The sequence below is a fragment of the Mus caroli genome, unplaced genomic scaffold (assembly GCF_978045245.1).
Source record: "Mus caroli unplaced genomic scaffold, Mus_caroli_1 scaffold_11, whole genome shotgun sequence".
Classification (NCBI taxonomy): Eukaryota; Metazoa; Chordata; class Mammalia; order Rodentia; family Muridae; genus Mus; species Mus caroli.
The window spans coordinates 84,117,051-84,139,486 of record NW_028227266.1 but is presented as its reverse complement, the minus strand read 5'-3'; the positions used below and the strand labels follow the sequence as shown (position 1 = coordinate 84,139,486).

The following is a 22,436-nucleotide window of genomic DNA, read 5'->3' as shown; positions in this document are numbered from 1 at the left end:
TCACTGAAAGGGGGGTGAATTACCTACTGGTCACTATCAGTGTCTATTCCAATAGTCTTTACAAGGCCTCTGAAGTCAATACATTCCCCTGGTTGTATACCATTTTCCTATGTTAATGGTTCAATCTTATTATGTTTTTATCATTTAAAAGTTATTGTAAGTCATAGTTTAAAAAATAACTAGTGAATAAATATAAGAACTACTGTCTTAGTTATTTGTCTCAGTGCTATGGTAAAACACACAGCAACTGAAGGGAGGGTTCCTTTTGGCTCACTCCTGAAGGCTCAGTACCTGCTGAGTCCTGGAGTCAGGAGTTTAAGGCAGCTGGTCACATTGGATTCCTAATCAGGAAGCAGAAGGAGATAAGTTGTTGGTGTTTCACTGACTCTTTCCTTTTGATCTAGTTCAGGACCAAACCCCAGAGAATACTTCCACCCACTTTTAGGATGGGTCTTCACATCAGTTAAACTCATCTAGATAACCCTTCAGAAGCAGTCCAGAGGCTGCCTTTAGCATGATAATCCTTCCTAGGCATGTCCAGAGGCTAACCTATTCAAGATAATCCCTCCTGGGCATGCCCAGAGTCTTGATTCTTTGGAGATGCTAGATTATGTCAAGTCAACAATTAATCTTAACCTCGCATATGCTGTTTTATGGTGCAATAAACCATAGTACACAAACCTGTCTCTTTCCTCATGGTCACCTTTCCTAGCTAACTCTACTCAATCTTTGTTGATTCCTTCAATTTAAGTTGCTTCACAACACAGTTGTGTACTTGTGTGGATACTTAGATGCATGAAAACAAAAGGAAATGATAGAAAATAGTGCTATGACTTTGCATGCTTAACACTGTACATTAGTCTACTTTATTGGTGTTTCTAGGTTAAAAAAAAGCATTCAAAGGACTGCATAATCCTTATAGACTATGATCTATGATATGAAATCCAAACTAAAATCATCCTTTATCCTCATATACCAACACTGACCACGTAGTAAGCGGTCTCCTTTGTATTTTTCTCCTCTCCATTCCCAACTGCATTTAGAGGCAAGTGTGATCTCTGAAGCTAAATCCTTTCATTCCCTTGTTTATAGTCACCAGTGACTCTTTGACTCTTCACTACAACCTCTGAGATCTGACCTTTGACTTTCGTGTTCTAATCTAATCTCCTGTCACCACCCCCTTCCTCTGGGTGCTCTGTCTCCAAACAGTTTGTTTCAGTTCCTCTAGTATATCAGATTGTTGCCTGACTGGGTACAGATTGCGCCCTAGGCTAGGACTACTCCCTAACTTCTCTTTTAGTTCTTGGTGGTGGTTGTTGCTGTTGGTTTTTTTTTTTTTTCCTGTTCTTTTCCTTTTTTAATGTGGATAGGCATTTCTTGATCTTTCTGGTTTAAGCAGATCATCCTTTTTAAACTATCTATCTTATCCCATTATCAAACATCAACCACACTTAGAAACACAAGGAAAATATATGCTAGACAGAAAACTTTGCTCAAGTCATGAGCAAGGTCTCCACTGGCAAGGAAATAGTGTTTTGAGGCAGGATCACACTCATTTTAGGATCAAGAACTTGGACTTGACAAATGTGACTTTATAGGATTCATCATGTCCATAATGACTACCTTGCCATTTATGGTTTAACATTAAAGCCATTTTTATTTTGAAAAATTCTACCTGTCACCGTTTTTGCTGAGATGGATGAAGAAAAGGTAGGGTTTAGTTTCACAGAGGCTAAAGACTACCAGGTCTTAATAGTTGCAGTAGTAGTAGTAGTCAAAGCTATAGAATCCTGAATGCAGAAAAGCAGTGTGGTCAGAGATTGCTGGTAGAGATAAGTCCAACACTGCAGGTTCTAGTGAAGTAATGTTGTTGATTCAGAACTTAATTAGAGGGTGTACACATTCTTGAACCATTCATATCCTAGCTTTGGGGAATTGTCCTGACGTGAAGGTTATGGATAACTTCCTTGCTTTGCACAAGGATAGTGCTGTTGAAGGACCCATAAGTTCTTTTGTTCTAATGACTAATAGCTACTATTTGTGTCCCAGCAGTTCCAGGTCCATAAGGACATTATCTGTGTACTCCTGACCAGCAGACACCTGAATTTATGGAGATTCAGAAATATATCTGCCTTTGAGTTCAAGAAAGACTCAGTCAGTCATCCATTGGAGGGAGCACAAGGTCCCCAATGAAGGAGCTAGAGAAAGTACCCAAGGAGTTGAAGGGGTTTGCAGCCTCATAGGAGGAACATCAGTATGAACTAACCAGTATCCCCAGCCCCCCCCCCCCCAGCTCCTTGGGACTAAACCACCAATCAAAGAAAACACATTGTGGGACTCCTGGCTCCAGCTGCATATGTAGCAGAGGATGGCCTAGTCGGTCATCAATGGAAGGAGAGGCCCTAGGTCCTGTGAAGGTTCTATGCCCCAGTATAGGAAAATGCCAGGGCCAGGAAAGGTAGTGGGTGGGTTGGGGAGCAGGCGGAGGGGGGAAGGGGCAAGGGATAGGGTATTTTCGGAGGGGAAACTAGGAAAGGGGACATTTAAAATGTAAATAAAGAAAATATCTAATAAAAAAAAGAGAAGGATTTAGAAAAGGCAACTTTACAAAAATATTAAGATGAATGTCCTGAGAGAGAACTCATCAGAGACCAAGATTTGATGCCTTACAAACCTGGTCCCCTGTGAGAACCTGGGAGGCTTGTGTTTGTCCCTTCAACTGTTGTTGTCCTCTGATAGTGAACATTATGTTGGCCTCCAGCTGCGGATGCACAGTTGGGTGGTCTATGTGTCTAGAACACGCTCTTTCAATCTGTTTCTCCGTGAATGTCTTGTGTTTATGGCTTCTCAATCCAGCTTTAGGGGAGTGTTCTCTAAAGCATATGTACCAGGTATTTATTTGCCCCCCAATATAACCCATCTTGCTGGTTCCCTACAATTCCTCAAAAATGGTTGTGATGACAATTCTATTTCTATTTCTCCCCCAGTCTCATCGTGCAGAGTTCTATATGGTCCTGCGTAATGAAGTGTAGCGTGCTATCAAAAAGACTGGTTGTTATAAGCTCCCACAAGAAGAATCTATTTAAGGAATGAAAAAAAAAAGTTGTTCATGTCAAGGGTTTCTGCATCCAGTTCTCGACCTAAAGACCTAAACTTTTTTTTTTTTTTGAAATGTTTAATCTTAGCATTTTAATTTAGAGCTGTTGATACTGCTCTCCCCAGGGCGGTGGCTTGCTGCTCCCACCAAGAGATAAATAAGGAGGATGTGTCATTGACTGAGGACACCTTACTGTGCATTACAGGAACACATATAGCTGATATCTAAGGCCTCTGGACCATTGGGAAAAACTCAATTTCTTCTTGAAGCCAAATTACACAATTTATTAGGACAGACTGAACTGTCTATTTTGGAGCTAGGATTTGAGCTATTATCCTAACTCTGACTAATCACGTGTGTGACGGTGACATGTGGCAGCAGTATTATTTTAGTTATCGATTTGTCTATTTATTTATTTGTAAGTCGTATTTTATTCTGGAAAAAAATGTAACCGATAAATACAGGGATCCAGGGAGCGTTCATCAGCACTTGCAGAACTGTGAGGATGTTCCTCCGGCAGTTAGAGCAGTAAACCAGAAACACCTCAGCAGGCAGGAAACAGCAGCTAATGCCACAGGTGATGGCCTAGTGTCCTATCCATGTGTCTGGATAGCATGGCCTGATACATGCAGAGCTCACTGGTACTTTCTCATGTTACATTTGATATGTTAATTATAACCGAAGACTTGTTTTCTCATGCAGCCGATACCTAAAATATGTCATGGGAATTTATTAGCCAAAAAGGAACAGCAGCAAAATAAAATAAATGAAGAGTCACTGACTTTCCAGTGAGGATGGGTCATTGACAGAGCCACACTGCCTGCTAGGAAGCCCTCACCAGGTAGCTAAGATCACAGGCTTGTGTATGAGATCTCACACTTGCCCATAGAATTCTGGAGACTAACTTACAGTCTATTTGTATCAGATGCTCAGAACATATGTACTTTTGTCCAGATTATTTGTTAGGTGGCTTTTAAATAGCTCAAATTATATGTATTTCATCTGTGTGTGGATGTGTATACTCTCATGTCTTTATGCGCTGAGCCATTTGGCTGATCTTGCTAGGTGATTTGTGGTATCTAGTGTAGTCTCTGACATCATTGATTCTACAGCCAACTAACTATTCTAATAAATAGGGGAGAAGAAACAGGGTGTGTAAAAGAATAAATAAACTAGGGAGAGAAATGAAGGCGATATCAGCACGTTCACACATGTACTCCAACTATCCCCCTGGTTGAGCAGCCCGGTGCCCCCATCCTCACTACAGCTTATAGGGTCCTGCACCACATTTGGAATTGAAGAGATCAAAGTTAGGATTGCTCATGTTGCCATACAGCAGAAACTAGAAATTTTCATACAACTGGTTAATTTTATCAATATAATAAACATTTAAAATCTTTAAGGCCAAATCGAGATCAAATGTGGACATGGATTTGGTCTTCAATTAAGTTTAAAAGGCAACTTAAGCCTCCGTTATACTCTATTAAATACAGGAACTTTAAACTGGCTTCTGGCTGTTAAACTCACAGGTAAACATTTAAGGACTTCATTTCTTTTCAGGTTTTTTTTTTTTTATTCAAATGTTTACTCTCTTTAGACACAAAGTAGTATAAGAATTAGTTCGATAAACCAGGTTCTTTGATTTAAGAAGAGCTGTGAATCAATGTAATAGTTTATCCAATGCATCAGTCATAAAATATTGACAAGGGTCATTAGTTTAATGACAGAAATACTTTTTATGTCTCCCCTCCACTTTGTCTAGAGGTAGGTGGGAACATACAAATTAGAACAGCCTAGGCATTGTGGTGGGTGCATGTTAGTCATCTCAACACTTCAGAGGCTGGAGCAGGGGAGTCGTTTTGAGTTCAATGTATATCTGAGCTTCACAATGGGTGTAAGGGTGGCCTTAATTAGAAAGTGAGAGGATATTAAAACAAAACAAAAATCAAACAAAACAAACCCCTCTACATTGTTTGAAGACATGGTGCAATGTATGATATATCTTGTTTGAATATTTTTTCTTTTTTTATTAGATATTTTCTTCATTTACAGTTCAAATGTTTTCCCCCAAGCCCCCTATACCCTCCTCATGCCCTGCTTCCCAACCCATTCACTCCTGACTCCTGGCCCTGGCATTCCCCTGTACTGGGGCATATGATCTTTGCAACACCAAGGGCCTCTCCTCCCATTGATGGCTGACTAGGTCATATTTTAACGTTCCTTTTTCTCAATGCTGGGAATGAAACCCAGGGCCTTAAGTATGTGACACAAGCATTTTACCTCTGAGACTCCACTCTAGCCCTTGAATACTTTGACCTTCTCAAGAGGCGTTGTAATCCACTGAAGAACACAAGCCACGCTCTGGGCATGCCAAGAATAGAAGATGCTAGGCAAGACACGTCTTCCAAAGAAGCATTTCTAACACAGTGTCTCACTGTTTTCATCGTCAGTATGAAGGTACTGAGATCTTGCCCACAAAGAATCACCAGGCAGCAGATGCAGTTGGATTTGATTGCCTCATTCTGCCAGTGATACTGTAAACAGTTTTCTGTAATCTTAGTGGAAATCTGGGGAAAGTTACCAAGCAAAGACTCTACACCCCTAAACCAAAAGCTCCCAGTTGCCTTATTTTTTTTAACTCTTTTTGTGTTCTAATAAGCCTTTATACTAAGAAAAATTGAACATATGAGTTTATCATGCTAATGAATTACTCAATTCCTTCACAAGGCACATGTTTCCAAACTCAGGAAGTGTGATTCTCCCACATTGCAGAGATATCTTACTGATGGAAACTTTAGTCAGCTTCCTTGGAAGTGTTAAACTTGATTCCCTCCTGATCCCTAGGGTTCCTGATAGACATGTTAGGAGCTGATCTCCTGAGAAGATGCCTTCATGGTTGTACAGATCCACACTCCTTTCACTATGTCTCAACTAATGTGTACTTCTCTGGACTCTGAGTCCTTTTCTTTGGTCAATAGATCAAGTTAGATGCCAGTACCATGGGATGGCCATTAAGATCTGCAGCAGCAGTGGAGTGGATCAACCTGAGCTTAGAGTGCTACAGAAGGCAGAACTGTAGAAGCTCCTTTGGAGGAGCCTAGAAGAGCATGTGTGGATCTCAGACGTTGAAACAAGAAGCTGTAACATTGAGGTTGCCTTGGAGATCCCAAGATGTTTGAGATGACAGAGCCATGAACTATCTGCTGAGGAAAGCTGCTAACAGGGAGTGGAACCAGCCCAGGAGAAAGAAGTTTGTTGCAGTCAACAAAGATGAAAAGGAGTTGGAGATCTGAAGACCACTTTGACATCAGACATGGAGAGGAAGAATTTGGAATTTGCCCAGGTGGTTTCCTGTCTTGCTTTGGGGAAGACAGTTAAGTGATTAGAAAAATCTCAGAAGAAACTTTGAACTTTGGACTTTTAACATTGTTGAGACTGCTATAGACTAAGAAACTTTGGAAGTTGGAGTAAATGTATTTTGCATTATGCTATGTTCAGGTATGGCCCCCAGAGACTCAAATGTTTGGACAAGGCTATGGGGGCAAGGGAGTGGAATATGATGGTTTATATATGGCCCAGGGAGTGGCACTATTAGGAGGTGTGGCCTTGTTGGAGTTGGTGTGTCACTATGGGTGTGGGCTTCAGACCCTCACCCTAGCTGCCTGGAAGTCAGTCTTTCACTAGCAGCCTTCAGATGAAGATGTTGAACTCTCAGCTCTGCCTGCACTTTACCAGCCTGGATGCTGCCATTGTCTTGCCTGGATTATAGTGGACTTAATCTCTGAACTTGTAAGCCATGCTCAATTAAATGTTGTCTATATAAGAAAAAAAAATAGAATTTCCTTGGATCACATTAGTAAAAATAAATGTTGGTGTTTTGGGTTACTATACACAGTGAATCTACAGCTAGTTTTTCTACTCCTACCTAAGGACCTTAGGTTTGCCAAGGTGGTGAATTTTCTCTTAGAGTTTGACTTGCCGAATATATATTTTTAATTTATGTTCTATACCTAGGTGTGTTCAAAACTTGTTTACATATGTTTTGTACTCAAATTTTCAGAACCTCTGATTTTTTTTTTAAATTGATAACCATAGTCCATGCTAATTTTTCTCTAATATCACACAAGGCAGTACATGTCTGCTTGACATAACATGTGACTTAGGTATGGGAGAAAAGATGTCTTCTGCAGCATACACAGATTCGCCCATTAGTCATACACTCTCAGGATTAAGTGTATACAACTGGTAGTAGGTGGTAGATGTTCGTGTTTGGATATGATCTGAGTCTGTCCCTTCAAAGTTCAAGTGACAAAGGTCAAACTCCAGTGTGGTGGAGTTGGGATGGAAATCCTTCAGTAGGAAGGTATAATGGAAGATGATAAGGCCTTGGGCTCTTGAATCAGTCACCCTAGCTTGAGGTCTTCAAGGTTTCCCCTGGAAGCATTCCTGTCTCCATGATGCAATAAACCTTGTTGTGACACAGCAAGACAGCCTCTCTGGGAGTCAAATAAATGGCTCCAGATCCCAGAATTTATCCATTTTAACATTTCAAACTGTGAGTTAACCAAGTTCTTTTCTTTACCAAGCCTCAGCTATGTTGTTTTGTCAATGGAAAATAGATAAATGTAATCCCTGTTTAGCATTTGTAAACATATCTTTTAAACACTATAAGCTTATGTAAAGGAAACAAGTTCCAGTGGGCATCAAATATATCAGTTCAGGTTCTACACAAGAACTGGCTGATACACGTCAAGATGAAATGAACATACCTATAGAAGATAACCTCATGTTCTACTAGGCAAGGATCACAAATATTTGGGCATGTGTTCCTCTTTAAAAAGACAGAATGGTAGATCGAGTTCTCTCCTCCGCAGCGTTTCATGTGTCCCATTAGGCAAGCATCATCTTTTTCTCAGAGAAGCCCAATATCTTTCAGTACAAACATTCAGAGGGAAAGTACTGCAGCACAAAGTCACAGGACATTTATCCACGCCTGGCATCTGGGAAGACGACACGCAAACATTTCACATTTATATTTCACCATATGAATGTAGAATCTGAACACCTTTCTTGTCTGGAGAAAGGACAATCGTCTGGTGCATGGTACTTACAACACTGATTGAAACAGTCAGCATTTCACCAAGATGTCCACACAGGAAGGAAAGCTGGCATTATCATCATCCTTGGCAGTACCAGAAAACTCAGGCTGATAGCGTTGATGAAGAATTCTACAACGGGGCTGTCGGTATTGAATTTAATGTGATGCCATAAGTCGTGGCAACCAAACTGCTATCTGTCTCTGTGGAATTTTGTAAATTCATTGATCTACAACTGTGAATAACTGTGAGTTATTTTTCTGTGGTCAGATAGATCAAAGGAATACACTTGACAATAACCCCTTAGGGCACTTATAAGAAGAGACTCAGCAATCCAATAGTGAAGATGTAGCCAAGTCAGAGGACCACATGAGTAGCTAGAGGGTCCTTCTAAAAGTAAACGAGCATTCCTGGTTTTAAATCTACTAACACAAATATAGAACTCTACAACGAGGCTGCTACGGGAGATTGTGCAACCTTAATTCTTCTATGACTAGTCTTACACACAAGGCAGAAATCACCCAGTCTATCCTCACTTGTACTCATTAGAAGCAGCAGAATAGTTCTTGAAGACACAATGATGTACTTTAGAGGGATAAGGGTCAAACATTTTAAAATGATACTTGTTATCACTTTAATGACAGCTATTGGTCACCATGATGGTTTGAACGAAAGATGTCCCCCGGAGTCTTCAGCATTTGTATAGTTGGACCTCGATTGATGGAGCTGTTTGTGGGAGACTTATGTAGTCTGGCTTTGCTGGAGGAATTCACTGTAAAATGCCTCACCTATATCCAGTTTGCTCTTTCTGGTTTGTGCTCACAATTTGAGAGTATGGTCACTCGCTCGCTTCCTGCACCGGCCACCATCCCTGCTGGTTGCCATCCCTCTTCATCATGATGGTCTCATAACCCTCTAGAACTACAAGCCAAAATAAATCCACCCTTCTATAATTTTTTTTGTCATGATACTTTTATTACAACTACAGAAAGCAACTAATAAAGTTATTAATAACATATTAAGCAATAACTTATAACATTATTTTTGAAATAGCTTAGAAATGTTATATCCTGGGATGTTGCTAGTCTTTGAAACATGTATTTCCTTGAAGAAAACAATAAAAATATTTTGTTTTTACAAGCACCAGTAAGTTTTCTTAGAAACAGTTCCCTCTGGACATAACTTCTACATAGAATGATGTGATAAGTTGCTATGGAGCCGCTGCTCACTGGGGAGCAAAAGAGGTCTCAGGAAATCTGTGAGATGACACCTGTGTGTCCATGATTGGGAAGGAGGCTGTCACCTAACTGGTTGTCACCAATTACTGAGATTTGTCCTCTGAATGAGGTGGATGGCCAGAACTCACATCCCAGATCCTAGTATTCTTCTGCCAACACTGCAGTGTGCTTCCGCAGGCTTGCCATGGTTGGTGGAAATGGTCAAAGGATAGAAGCAGCAAAAGTTGGAGGGTCATGAAGAGAAGAAGCTGGTGTGGAAAGAGAACAACACAGTTATGGGAGGAAGGCTGGACAGAGGGCTGTGGTGATAGAAGTTAAAGATGTAACTGGTTCTCTGGACTCTTCTTTCTCCTCTCCTTCTGGATATGAGCGTGGGGGAACTGTTTCCTGTTTGTTTACTTCTTATCTTCAGAAGCCATCTTTGGGAAGATATGAATCAGAGAGAACTGACTCCATTAGCTACTAGTGTTCTTGGGCCATCTCCAAACCTCCCACTGCGTTTCCTTTTGTGAGAGTTTTCTGCAAACTTCCCTATTGAAGCTGCTGGCTTGCTAGTTCTCCATGACTGCAGAGGTCATTGTCCGGGCTTGGGGGGAGTCACCCCCATCAGTTCAGTCAGTTTGGCTCTTAGCAGTGGATTCAAGGTTAAACATGTGTGCTCCCAATGCTATGTCAGAATGAACATCTACTACTTGGAAAGAAATAGAGAAAGTACAATTCCAGGTTAATTCCAAGCTTAAAAAGATTATCAGAAGGCAGGGAGAATGCCAACCCATAGGATGCAAGAGACTCCCAGACAGATGGATGGGTGTGCCAAGGCTCTGCCACCTCTCTAAGACACTTGACCTTCCAATGCTTTACTTCCCAATCCAGGTAGTAGGTATATAAAATGCAAAGCTGTGGTTTGGGGAGAACTTAGTTCAAGAAATAACATATTTAAAATATTGAGCATAGCAGGGCGTGGTGGCACACGCCTTTAATCCCAGCACTCGGGAGGCAGAGGCAGGCAGATTTCTGAGTTTGAGGCCAGATCTTTGAGGATTAGGCTTTCCATTTAAAACATTCAGATAAAGATATTTTGTCTTCCCAAGAAGTAGTCTTAATACACGATTCCAGTTTTGTGGTGGCTTTAGTATTTCCAGAATTTTTTCAATCACTTGAATCTCTCTTCCCATCCCCCCCGCCCCGTGTGTGTGTGTGTGTGTGTGTGTGTGTGTGTGTGTTTGTGTGTGTGCGCGCGCAGCATGCGTGAGTGTATATTATGGGGCATGTGGAAATGCTTGGTTCCTTTGGAGCTGGAGTTAAGGTTATTGTGAGCTGCCTGACATTGGTATTGTTAACTAAGCTGGGGCTGTGTGGGGTGTCCTCTGCAAGAGCAGTAGGTGCCTTTAAATACTGAACTGTCTCTCCAGCTCCTTGTGGTGGCTTTAGCCTTATCTTATTGCCATTGGTCTTTCTTCTTTTTCATTTTCAAGCGGGAAGACTAAATTGCCAAATAAGCCCAGAAGCTAAAGCCTTCTATCCTTTCTCCAAACATCAAGTCCATGTGAATCTAATCCCAGAATAACCATGCTATGAAGTGTCTTGGCTGTGAATGTTCTGGGAAACACAGAGTTTCTTATTTAGTACTTCCATTGGCCATCCACAGAAAGCAAGTGGGTGCTCACAACTGCAAACTTTGCAGTTTCGTGTAAGGACGGCTGCAGTTTTCCAGAATATAAATATTACCTCGTTTTGACGACAGAAGAGGAGCAGTGAAGAACATATGCTTCCATTCAGCAGTGTGTAACCAGTAGCTTTTCTATGCAGCAGGCATATATTAATCCAATAATTCAATTGCCTTCCTTGGCACGGCCAAGAGTGAGTTGCCCCAGATGTCCCAGTGTGGGAGGCAGGCAGGAGGGTCTAGTTAAGCCTGGCAATGTGGAATGCTCAGTTATTAAGGAAGTGTTATCCACAAAGAACTGCCAGCTAGAGGAAATGGTGTTCCCCACTGTGGCGGGTGGCTGGGACTCTTCTTTCCCCTAGCACGTGGTATGGCACAGTAGGCCCTCCACATCGAACTGCCTGTCTCAGCCAAGACTCCTGTTCTTGGGAGAGACCTTGGGAGCAGCTGTGCAAAGAAGGGAGCCCATTCCTGAGGGGGGGGTGGTGTCTCCCCACTTAGAGAATAGGACGCAACTGCCCAAGAAGTGGAAAGGTGGAAGCTCTGGTTGGGCCCTCTTGTCAGGATTCCCTCCCTGGCAACTTTCTAAAGCAGTTGAGCCTTCAGCCTCCTAGGACACATCGCACGTGTGAGTAAGGAGCTCGCCCGCTCACAGGCTACTCTATTTTCCAGCTTCATTTTCCTCAGGCTTTTTGATGGAAGCTTAAAACGCTGTACAAAGTAATGAGAGTGGGGCTGAACTATTGCTTTTTTTTTTTTTAAGCAATGTATTTAATATATGACCAGCCACTTTGACGTTATTTTAAGAAGACTCAATATTATCAGCCTTTGAAGAAAATCATTCCTGATACTTTATCAAGAAAATATTTTTTATTCTCTCTCTCTCTCTCTCTCTCTCTCTCTCTCTCTCTCTCTCTCTCTCTCGTTAAATTCAGAGAGAGAGAGCTACGGAAATCTTTGAGAGTATTCTTGCCAGGAGGTGGTGGCGCACGCCTTTAATCCCAGCACTTGGGAGACAGAGGCAGGCAGATTTCTGAGTTCGAGGTCATCCTGGTCTACAAAGTGAGTTCCAGGACAGCCAGGGATATACAGAGAAACCCTGTCTCAAAAAACAAAACAAAACAAAAACAAAACAAACAAACAAACAAAAAACCCAGAAGAAAGAAAGGAAGGAGAGTATTCTCCTCTCTTACTTGTCCCCCTTGCTGCAGTTGCTTGCCTCAGTCCCCTCTCCCCCACCCCCGAGAAGGAAGAACTAAGCCACTGACATCTCCTTAGGGCGATGAAGCCTAAATAGCATTCACAGTCAAACGGGTGTGCAAGGCCTGAGCCCATCACAATCATTACATCTTAATCCCTTTATTTCCAACCCCCGATGGCCCCTTTCTTGGCTTGAAGGCTGTAAGGTGTGTAGGAAGAGCTCAGGGTGGAGGTGGTGGCTCACAGATGCAATCACATCACTCCAGAAGTGGTTGATATTTAGGCCAGTCTGAGCTATATAGCTAGACTGTCACATGCAAGCCCGTGTGAGATTGTCATACACACAGAGGCACGCGAGCACATATACACAGACAATTTCATATATACAAAATGTGTTGCTAGGTAGCGTTCATGGTTGGACATGTCCTGAAAGGAAGCAGTGGGGTTTGAGAACAAGGTTGGGATCCAGGTCTCCTTTTAATCGCTCAATCCAATTTGGCCTAGGTCCGGCCTATGCTAAGAAAGCCTGGCTTCTAGTTTCTCCATTTTGTGGACTCACAGCTCCACGGGGCACCAGCAGGGGGCGGCGTTGTCACGCAGCTAGATCTGCGTGGGCGACACCCCTGCATCCCATCCCTCAACTCAGAGCCGCACAGGTTGGGCTTCTAGACCAGGGCTCCCTAAATTCAGAGGCTGATTCTCTGAAGTTGTGTAGGGTCATGGGGGTAATGGCTGTTCATCTCAGGGCCTCTCCTCTCTACCCTGACTGCCTCGTTCGGCTCACAGTCTCTACCTGGATCAAGGACTGCAAAGCATTACTTTGAAAGGAGGCAGCAGCGGGGCGGCGGAGGAAGTGGACAAGCGAAAGCAGGGAGCTTTCTAGCAAACAGTGCGGTGCCAGAGCGCAGAGATAACCTTTTCCAACCCTTAAGCACTCCACTGGCGACTGAAGCTGGAGAGGGAGAAACTTTTCGTCTTTTAAATTTGCCCTTTATGGCGGGTGAGAAGCCAGAGCCTACTTTGATCATTGACGTTTTATCCGCTTAAGAACTGAGAACCTTAGAGGCTGCGAGGAACGCGCTTCGCCTCCCGAGTCTGAGCCGAAGGACCGCCACCCTGGCGGCCGCTTTCGTGCACTGCTGGGGTTGCGCTCCGAGACCCCGCGGGTTGGCCGCGAGCCCGCGGAGCTGTGTGATAGGCGACGCGCGCCTGCCCAGCTCGCGGGTAGCAGCTGGACGCGCACTCAGGCTGGCTGGCTGGCACCCGACTCTCCCCCCACCCCCCGCCCCAGCACTTCTCGAGGTTTCGAGAATCGAAACTCAGTTCTCAGCAAACCCTCCCCCTCCCTCACAGAGACTGAAGTGCGTGACCAGTTGCCTCTGGAGACCACACTTGGCCCAGGGTCCAGAGTGGAATCGGCGGTCTAGCCACAAACGGACACTGTTGGGGGAACCTCCAGGAGACCCAGAGTTACGCGGCAATGACGCGCTCCACCCGGCTAGAAGGCTAGGCTTGGGAAGTTTCTATAGTTGCATGATTTTTAACCCTGATCCGGTTTTGATGGCCATCTATCACATTTGAGGCAAAGTGTCTCCTGTATAGGTGTGTGTGTGTGTGTGCGCGCGTGTGTGGACGTGCAGAAATGGATAAATCTACACGTAGGAGCCACAGGCATCTGTCTGTGCTCATAGCCAGGGGCTGCGCACCCTGGCCTGGCTCCAGCAGCTCTGAGCTCTGGCGACTGTCCACCCAGCGCTGGGGGCGGTGCTCTATGCAAATGAGAGGGTGTGGCGAGCACTGCGCGCTGGGGCCCCGGAAGCGCGGAGAAGCCCGGTATAAAAAAAGTACTGAAGACATTTCCCCCAGCACAACTGCTAAAGCTCCAGAGACGCGAGTGTGCGCGGCGGCATCGGCGGCGTCCAGAGCCGCCACCTCCGAGACCACCGCAGCGGGGGCGCGGGCGGGGCGCAGGCAAGGGGCGGGAACGCTCAGGGCGCGGCGGGGGTCGGCGCGGAGAAGTCGCGGGCCACTGCCGGGAGCGCACTCGCAGCTCCTGCGAAGTGTGTCCGCCTCGCGGTTCCTCGCTCGCCTGCGCTCCTAGAAGGGGCGGCCGCCTCCAGGTGACACAGACGGGACTCTCGCTTGTGCTTTCCAGATGCATCAGAGATACTTTTGGTGCGGGGCTGCTCTGCGGGGCGCGGCGCGCGGTTGGGCATTGGGGTCGGTGAGGGTTGGGGGAGGAGGGCTACTATGGGCGTCACGATCGGGGAGGGGAAGCCCAGGCCCCTCGGCGGGACCCCTGTCCCCTCACCCGCACACCTCTCTGCCGCTCCCCTAAATCCACTCTTTCCTCTTAGGACTGACCAAGGCCAAGTGGCTTTCGGAGGGCACTACATGGCCGAGGGCGAAGGGTACTTTGCCATGGCAGAGGACGAGCTGACCGGCGGCCCTTACATCCCCCTGGGTGGTGACTTCGGCGGCGGCAGCAGCTTCGGCGACCGCTGCTCGGACTATTGCGAAAGCCCCACGGCGCACTGCAATGTGCTGAACTGGGAGCAAGTGCAGCGGTTGGACGGCATTCTGAGCGAGACCATCCCGATCCACGGGCGCGGCAACTTCCCCACGCTCGAGCTGCAGCCAAGCCTGATTGTGAAGGTGGTGAGGAGGCGCCTGGAAGAGAAGAGCATAGGTGTCCGCGACGTGCGCCTCAATGGCTCGGCCGCCAGTCACGTCCTGCACCAGGACAGTGGCCTAGGCTACAAGGACCTGGACCTCATCTTCTGCGCTGACCTGCGTGGGGAAGAGGAGTTTCAGACTGTGAAGGACGTCGTGCTGGATTGCCTGTTAGACTTCTTGCCCGAAGGGGTGAACAAGGAGAAGATCACACCGCTCACTCTCAAGGTAAAGCCACCTGATGGGCTTGGGCAGAGCGGGGGTGGGGAGAAAGCAAGCCCGGCTGGCCTTAACTGCCTTCAGTATGGCCGTAGTGAGTTCATTTATTTATTTTTTTATTCCTTTTTTTTTTTTTCTTTCACGAGCGCACTAATGTGCGTGAGTGGTGTGGAGTATTTTAGTTTCCTGGGAGATCCAGCGCCACAACTCTGTGCTTCCTCCTCTGCGTTTCCTTCTCTTCCTTCTCTCTATGGTTTAACTCTTGACTTTCCTTGCTGGACTCTTGTCCAGAGTATAACGTGATTGGTGGAAGGATGGAATGATGTAAATAATTTTTTTTGAGTCATCTTGTAATCTAGACTTTGGGAAAATAGCAGCCTGAAGCCGAACTGAGTCAATGGTTTTTGTTGTATTGGAAAATGTGAATAGATCCCTACTCAACTGACTTCGGCGTTTAAGATATTTGATGCTTTTCCCTGTTAATTCACGGAGTCGAGGGTGTAATAGTGTGCCCCTCCCCTTCGGTTTAGGTGGCGTTTTGTATAATTAATTAAAGTTGTCTGAAGGCAATTTAGTTCCTCTTTGGCTGTAACTGTAGAGTGTCGCTGGAGGGACACACTCGACTGATAAGATTGATTGCCTAAGGGGAAGGAGAACTGGGTGGTTGGAGACCAGGCTGAGAGAGGGCGACTCACGACACTGTCTGTCTCTCTGTGGATACTGGGTGAATATTGTGCCCATTAGACCATCTTCCAAAAAAATAACATTTGAACTCAGACATGACAACAGAACGTCTTAGTATGCTGCTGTGTCTGCCAAAAGCCTCAAACTATTACTTCTAGTCTCTTTCCCAGACGGCAAAACTACTCGTTAAATGTATTTTTTTCCCCTGTTTTCCGAAGACCGTTTAAGCTCGTAGGTAGTGTTTTGCTGAAACTTAACAAAACAAACAGGAAGGAGCAAAATAATCCTCAGCAAAGCAGCTGAGACACATTTATTGTTCCTTTACCAGCTTTGTTCACTTTCTTGTTTCTTTTACATCGTAGGAGGCTTATGTGCAGAAAATGGTTAAAGTGTGCAATGATTCTGACCGGTGGAGCCTTATATCCCTGTCAAACAACAGTGGCAAAAATGTGGAGCTGAAGTTTGTGGATTCCCTGCGGAGGCAGTTTGAATTCAGTGTAGATTCTTTTCAAATCAAATTAGACTCTCTTCTCCTCTTTTACGAGTGTTCAGAGAACCCGATGACTGAGACATTTCACCCCACCATCATCGGCGAGAGTGTCTATGGTGATTTCCACGAAGCCTTTGATCACCTTTGCAACAAGATCATTGCCACCAGGAACCCAGAGGAAATAAGAGGGGGAGGCCTGCTTAAGTACTGCAACCTCTTAGTGCGGGGCTTCAGGCCTGCCTCCGAGGAGATCAAGACCCTCCAGAGGTACATGTGTTCCCGGTTTTTTATTGACTTCTCAGACATCGGAGAGCAGCAGAGAAAGCTGGAGTCCTACTTGCAGAACCACTTCGTGGGCTTGGAAGACCGCAAGTATGACTATCTCATGACCCTTCATGGAGTGGTAAACGAGAGTACGGTGTGCCTGATGGGACATGAAAGGAGGCAGACTTTAAACCTTATCACCATGCTGGCAATCCGGGTGCTAGCTGACCAAAATGTCATTCCTAATGTGGCTAATGTCACTTGCTATTACCAGCCGGCCCCCTATGTTGCAGATGCTAACTTTAGCAATTACTATATTGCACAAGTTCAGCCCGTGTTCACATGCCAGCAGCAGACATACTCTACTTGGTTACCCTGCAACTAAGAATCTTTTAAAAATGTCCCATGGGGAAGCCATTTCAAGTAAGATAGGGGGAAAAAAAAAAGAAAGAAAGAAAGAAAAAAAAAAAAGAAAGGAAGAAAAATTATGACACAACACCAAAAAGGGAAGTGACCCAGTCCTAATTAGGGATGTGTTTAGTGCACTGAGGACTTGCTCCTGATTTTAAAGTTGGCAATGCTTTTGGATCTTTCCATCACTACGGGAGCATGATCTCAACTGTCACCCTCCCTAGCCACCCACCCCACCTATGGTCTCTACCCAATTGGATGCTATCTTGAAACGAAAGAGGCCTGTTGGTAAAAAGCAGCCAGATTCTCCCAAAATAACGAGAGAATTTTAAAAAAGGAAAAAAAAAAAGGCTTGATTTTGACAATATGGGTTTGCAGTAGCTACTCCCATAGCTCTGCCATTGGGAAAGGAATGGTGGACAAACTTTTCAGATGGCATTTACAAATGGGAAACTACAGAGGAGGAAAGCCTTGCCTATCACACGAGGAGGTCAGAAAGTAACAGGGGCAGGCAGGGCTACTCTACTAGAAGGTATTACCGTCTGTTTTGAAGCGAATGCTCTCTTTGGAATGATCCTGTTTTCCTCAGAGAAACAGCTCAGTCCAAACCAACAGTCCAAACCGACCAACAGTTGTAACAAACAGCAGAACTTAAGGATGACATGACCCCGTTAATTCCAGCTTCGTGCATAGCTTGCGTTTTTAAAAAATTATTATTATTATTTTAAATGTGAAGACGCAAGCAAAAAACAGCTGTAGCCAAGAAAACATGCTCAAGGACCAAAGATTTAACAGGTAAGACTTCCCGAGCAGAGGGATAGAGTAGGATATATAAAGAGTTACTATATTTGTTACACACCAATACACATCAAAGTGCCTGTCGCTTTCAGAAGATTTGAAGTGGAAAAGGTTATTTTATGGTTTAATAATTATTTTATTTTATCAGGGACTCAAGAAAAAAAAAATAAAACAACATATAAGCTTGTGAATGGTGGAGGAAATGCCCTATTTTTTTTTGGCAAATAACTATATAAAGTTGATATTGTTTGGTGTGATGTTATCATAGGTACGTATATATTGTTTGTGTGTATACACACACACATATATGTGATATGTATGTATATATACACACACTACTTTGTCTATGATCTAAAATAATGTATCAAATAGGAAAAATTTAAATATAGTGCTTTTTATGTTTTTGGTAGGATCTTAGAAGACATGGGCAAACTGCAATGATGACTTAAAACCCATAAAAAATAAGACAAGTGGAAGTAAATGAATAATATATTTGTAGGAGAAGCAGAGATTACACATTTATAGTGAGTTTTTTCTTAATTTCAGTGAACCAGAGAACTTCACAAATGGAAGAATATTTGGTAGCATACTTTTTAATTGACTTACTTGACATTTTGAGAGTCTGAACCCCTCCCCCTTAAATAAATAGAATTACATACCTTCAAGGCTTAGACCTTGTGGATCATGGACCAGAGATAGGATAACTAAATCAATAAACTGCAGAAAAAAAAAAAGAAAAAAGAATTCTGGAACCCGAACACTACTTCCTAATATTTAAATGAAAATACAAATGAGTGCATTCTACATTTTGGACCACTAGAATTTAATAAATGTGAAATGACCCTTTTTAAAGAGTATTTGCACAACTACATAAAGTTTATATATAGGATATATATATTATATATACATATATATATACGTTTTATAAATTTATCCAATATGAAATATGTTTGATCTGGTTGTCACACTGCATAGAAATATTTAGTACTGTACCTTAAACTAAATCACTTTGTATTCGATCAAACCCAACTTTAGTTTTCTCTCCCAAGAGACCATTTGTATACCTTTGTGTCGTGAACTGATAATGTTCAGTGACAGCTAAACTTAACTCCTGTCCCAGCTCTGTAGACACTGGTCTCTGAAAACTAACATTTCAAAAAAATGAAGCAAATGCATTAAAAAAAACCTTCCCTTATTGTTGTGAAACAATCACCAGTCCCCTGGAACCTTAGTGAATGACTGCTAGGTATGGTAATATCTTTGCAGAGCCAGTCAGTGACAGAGATGCTAGGGTGAATGAAACTCTCTCACCTTGGCAATGATGTTATCTCAGCATCTCTCTGCTTCTCCTGGACAGATTAGTACAGGTTGGTCTGTCTGGACCACCCTTCTGTGCACCTGTATCTGAAGCCTTACCAGCAACTAGATTGGCTCTGATTGGACAGCTTCCTTGAGAATCCTCACTAAGCTGCCACAGTCCCCAACACTGCCACTCTCTTTTATAAGGACCTGATCTTGCTCCCATGGTGGTCCAGTTTTCCCCTTCACTGCCCTGCATTTGAAAAATCATATGCAAAGTCCCAGGAAACCTTGTTCAGCTTGCAGCTGAAGCCTGGAACTCACCTATCAGAAACCACAGTCCAGCCCACTTAGCTCTCCTGCAAGTTCTCCTGGACTGCTGGGGTGGGGGACAGAGGCTTTTCTGGTGACCTGGTTTCTGCTCATGCTAACTCTGCAAATATGAGTTGTCCACTGTTTTGAAAAGTCTGGAGATCTTGGGCTCTGCCATAGTAGCAACCTGCTGTTAACTGACAGCACAGGTTTTTGTTTGAAGGGGCCTTATTAGAAAATAATGTTTTTCATTTATTTTCTCAAGTATTTCTATTCCTTGCTTGCTTACTTAGCTGCAAGCTAAGTCAAAAGAACTTAGTCAAAAGAACCAGCACACGACATTCAGATAGAACAGGCTGTGTTCAAGGCAACTTTTGGCATTTACTTTAACCCTTATATAATTTATTTCTATTTTGTGCATACTATAGTCCTGTGCATATGTAGTTGAACATGCAAGGGAATATATGTCTCTCTTTGTGGATGTGTGGCCTAAAAATCTGAAAGTTAGAGCAAAGGACAGCTCTCTCTGCATCTAATCAGTGCCCACGGTTTGTTTGCTCTTGTGTTTGTCTGGCCTAGTGTATTATTACTTTGAAACAGAGAGAAGTTTTGCCTTCTGAAGGTTCTTCTCACGTGTCCAGTCTGGCATGTCAGAGAACACTTAGCCTGTAACTGTGTCCTTTTACAAAGTTTACTTCATCTGCAGTAAATTCAACTGCCTCAAGAACTCTTACAGGGGGATGGACTTTCCAAAGTTGAATGGAGAGCTTGCACTCTTTGGTATAGTTAGGCTGTTTTGACCTGGGTCCAAAAAAGCACAAGGATGGGCAGAATACTCAAGCCAAGCAGGAAATGAAATGAAAAGTGAACATGCTGTTTTTGCCACCCCTTCTGTTTGCTGTCGTTGGTTGCTTTACTGTGCATATCCTTGTTTTAATGCAATGCTTGTTAAATAAATATTGTGAACTATTTTGTAAATGAAATGTATTATGTTAAAAGCTGTCAGCATCTGTCAAAAATAAGCTTTTGTTGTGAAAGAAAAATGTGTGTTTGATAAAAACAAAACAAAACAAAAAAAGTCAAAAATATCCTGTTTTCATATATAGCACCTATTTGAATATACTCTTTCTTTAATATTTCTTTTAGCATCACCATTTCAGTGCTGTGGAGGGATCTCCGTGTCACGTGTTGTCATGGTAATGGCTTGCTAAGAAATCAGAGATAACCGTACAAAGTGGGCGGTGCTGAGGGGCTTGGGGATCCTTGCTGCAAACCTTTGCAGATTGTAAGAGGTTCTGTTTACCGTTGGCCCTCCCTCCCACCTCCCTACAACCATTGCCTGCTCTGAGTTGTCCTACAACAGCAAGATGCACCCTGGGTCACTCTTGGAACGTTTTGACAATTGTGTGTCACAGGCAGTAAAAGGAGTTGATGGAAAATGGACTCTTCAAAACTGACATGTTCGCATCAGTGCTAGAGGGAACAGATTGTGAATTTTGTTTACAGCATCCAATATTTGGATTTTTGTTTTTGTAAATAAAAAGAAGTTATTTTTTTCTATTGATCTGTGTCTGCTGTTTGGTGTTTAATGTGCTAAAGATCGTGTCCTCTGAACCCCAAGCTGTGTACACTCTCAAGTATGAGGCATACACGGGAACAGACCAGCCTTCCAAAACACATTGCAGCTTAAGAAATGACAGTGTTCAATCTCCAGCCAGACCATCTAAATGACTCAAACAGCTTCAAAAGCAACTAGCTATTTGATGCCAAAAATTTTTGTCTGGGTATAAACTTAGCAGGGTTAAGTGACCTAGAAGCCAGAGTGTTTTCAGTATCAGTAGTTTTCAGACTCTCAGTCCTGAACTTCAGGATTCTGGCAGTTTTGAGTAGGCATGGCTTCTTTTTTTTTTTTTTTTTTTTTTTTTTGGGTTTTTTTTTTTTTTTTTGGTTTTTCGAGACAGGGTTTCTCTGTATAGCCCTGGCTGTCCTGGAACTCACTTTGTAGACCAGGCTGGCCTCGAACTCAGAAATCCGCCTGCCTCTGCCTCCCAAGTGCTGGGATTAAAGGCGTGCGCCACCACCGCCCGGCTGGCATGGCTTCTTATAAGTAGCCCAACAACTGTGATTCCATTATCAGTGTTAGTTAAATATCATTTATCTGATGCAAAATTATAATATTCAGTAGGATGTTTAATTTGTATAATGAATAAATATTGATGATCAACAATGGGAAGAGGAAGTTGAGAAAAGATTAAGAGGTGTGTGTGTGTGCATGTGCACACACTCATGTAAGTTTTCTCTAGGTGCTAGATTACTAAATACTATCATTTGAGCAAGCACTAAAGAGTTCTCTAAAGCTTAGCGGGGGTTCTACACTTTAGGTATAGGTTTTCCTTGTGGGGTTTGGAGCTTTCTTTAATAGTAGCCGCATGAGAGTTCAGCATGAGAGTTTGGTAAACCTGTGTTACAATAGGACATGGGTGTGGTCATAAGAGCCAGGCAAAACCTTAATGGCAAATAGAACACATGGTTGATGTTGTCTATGAAAGCGGCACTTCTGGTTTTAAAAACAACTTTCTCATCACACATCACACCCACACATACACACACACACACACACACACACACATACATCACACACATATACATACACATCAGGCATACATCTCACACATACACACATACATCACACATATCACACATGCATTACACACACATCATACATATCACACACACATCATATACCATACACATATCACACACACACATCGGACACATCACAAATACATCATATACACATCACACACATCACATGCATCACACAAACATCACACACACATCATATACACATCACACACATTACACACACATCACATGCATCACATAAACATCACACACACATATACACATCACACACATCACGCATACATCATACATCATATATCACATACATCACATAACACACATCAAGCACATACACACAAATACA

General features: G+C 43.4%; 1 protein-coding gene across 2 annotated transcripts; it reads left to right on the top strand.

The window, feature by feature from the left end:
• The first annotated feature begins 14,185 nt into the window (after nt 1–14,185).
• On the top strand, nt 14,186–21,009 carry Tent5a (terminal nucleotidyltransferase 5A). Of its 2 annotated transcripts, none has more exons than XM_021172423.3 (3): nt 14,186–14,472; nt 14,655–15,198; nt 16,236–21,009. In XM_021172423.3, the coding sequence occupies exons 1-3, from the start codon at nt 14,453–14,455 to the stop codon at nt 17,010–17,012; spliced, it is 1,341 nt and encodes a 446-aa protein (XP_021028082.1). In that variant the 5' UTR covers nt 14,186–14,452; the 3' UTR covers nt 17,013–21,009. The 2 variants fall into 2 exon arrangements, with proteins under 2 accessions (XP_021028082.1, XP_021028083.1); XM_021172424.3 differs by having other exon boundaries at nt 14,187–14,417.
• Nucleotides 21,010–22,436: the final 1,427 nt, after the last annotated feature.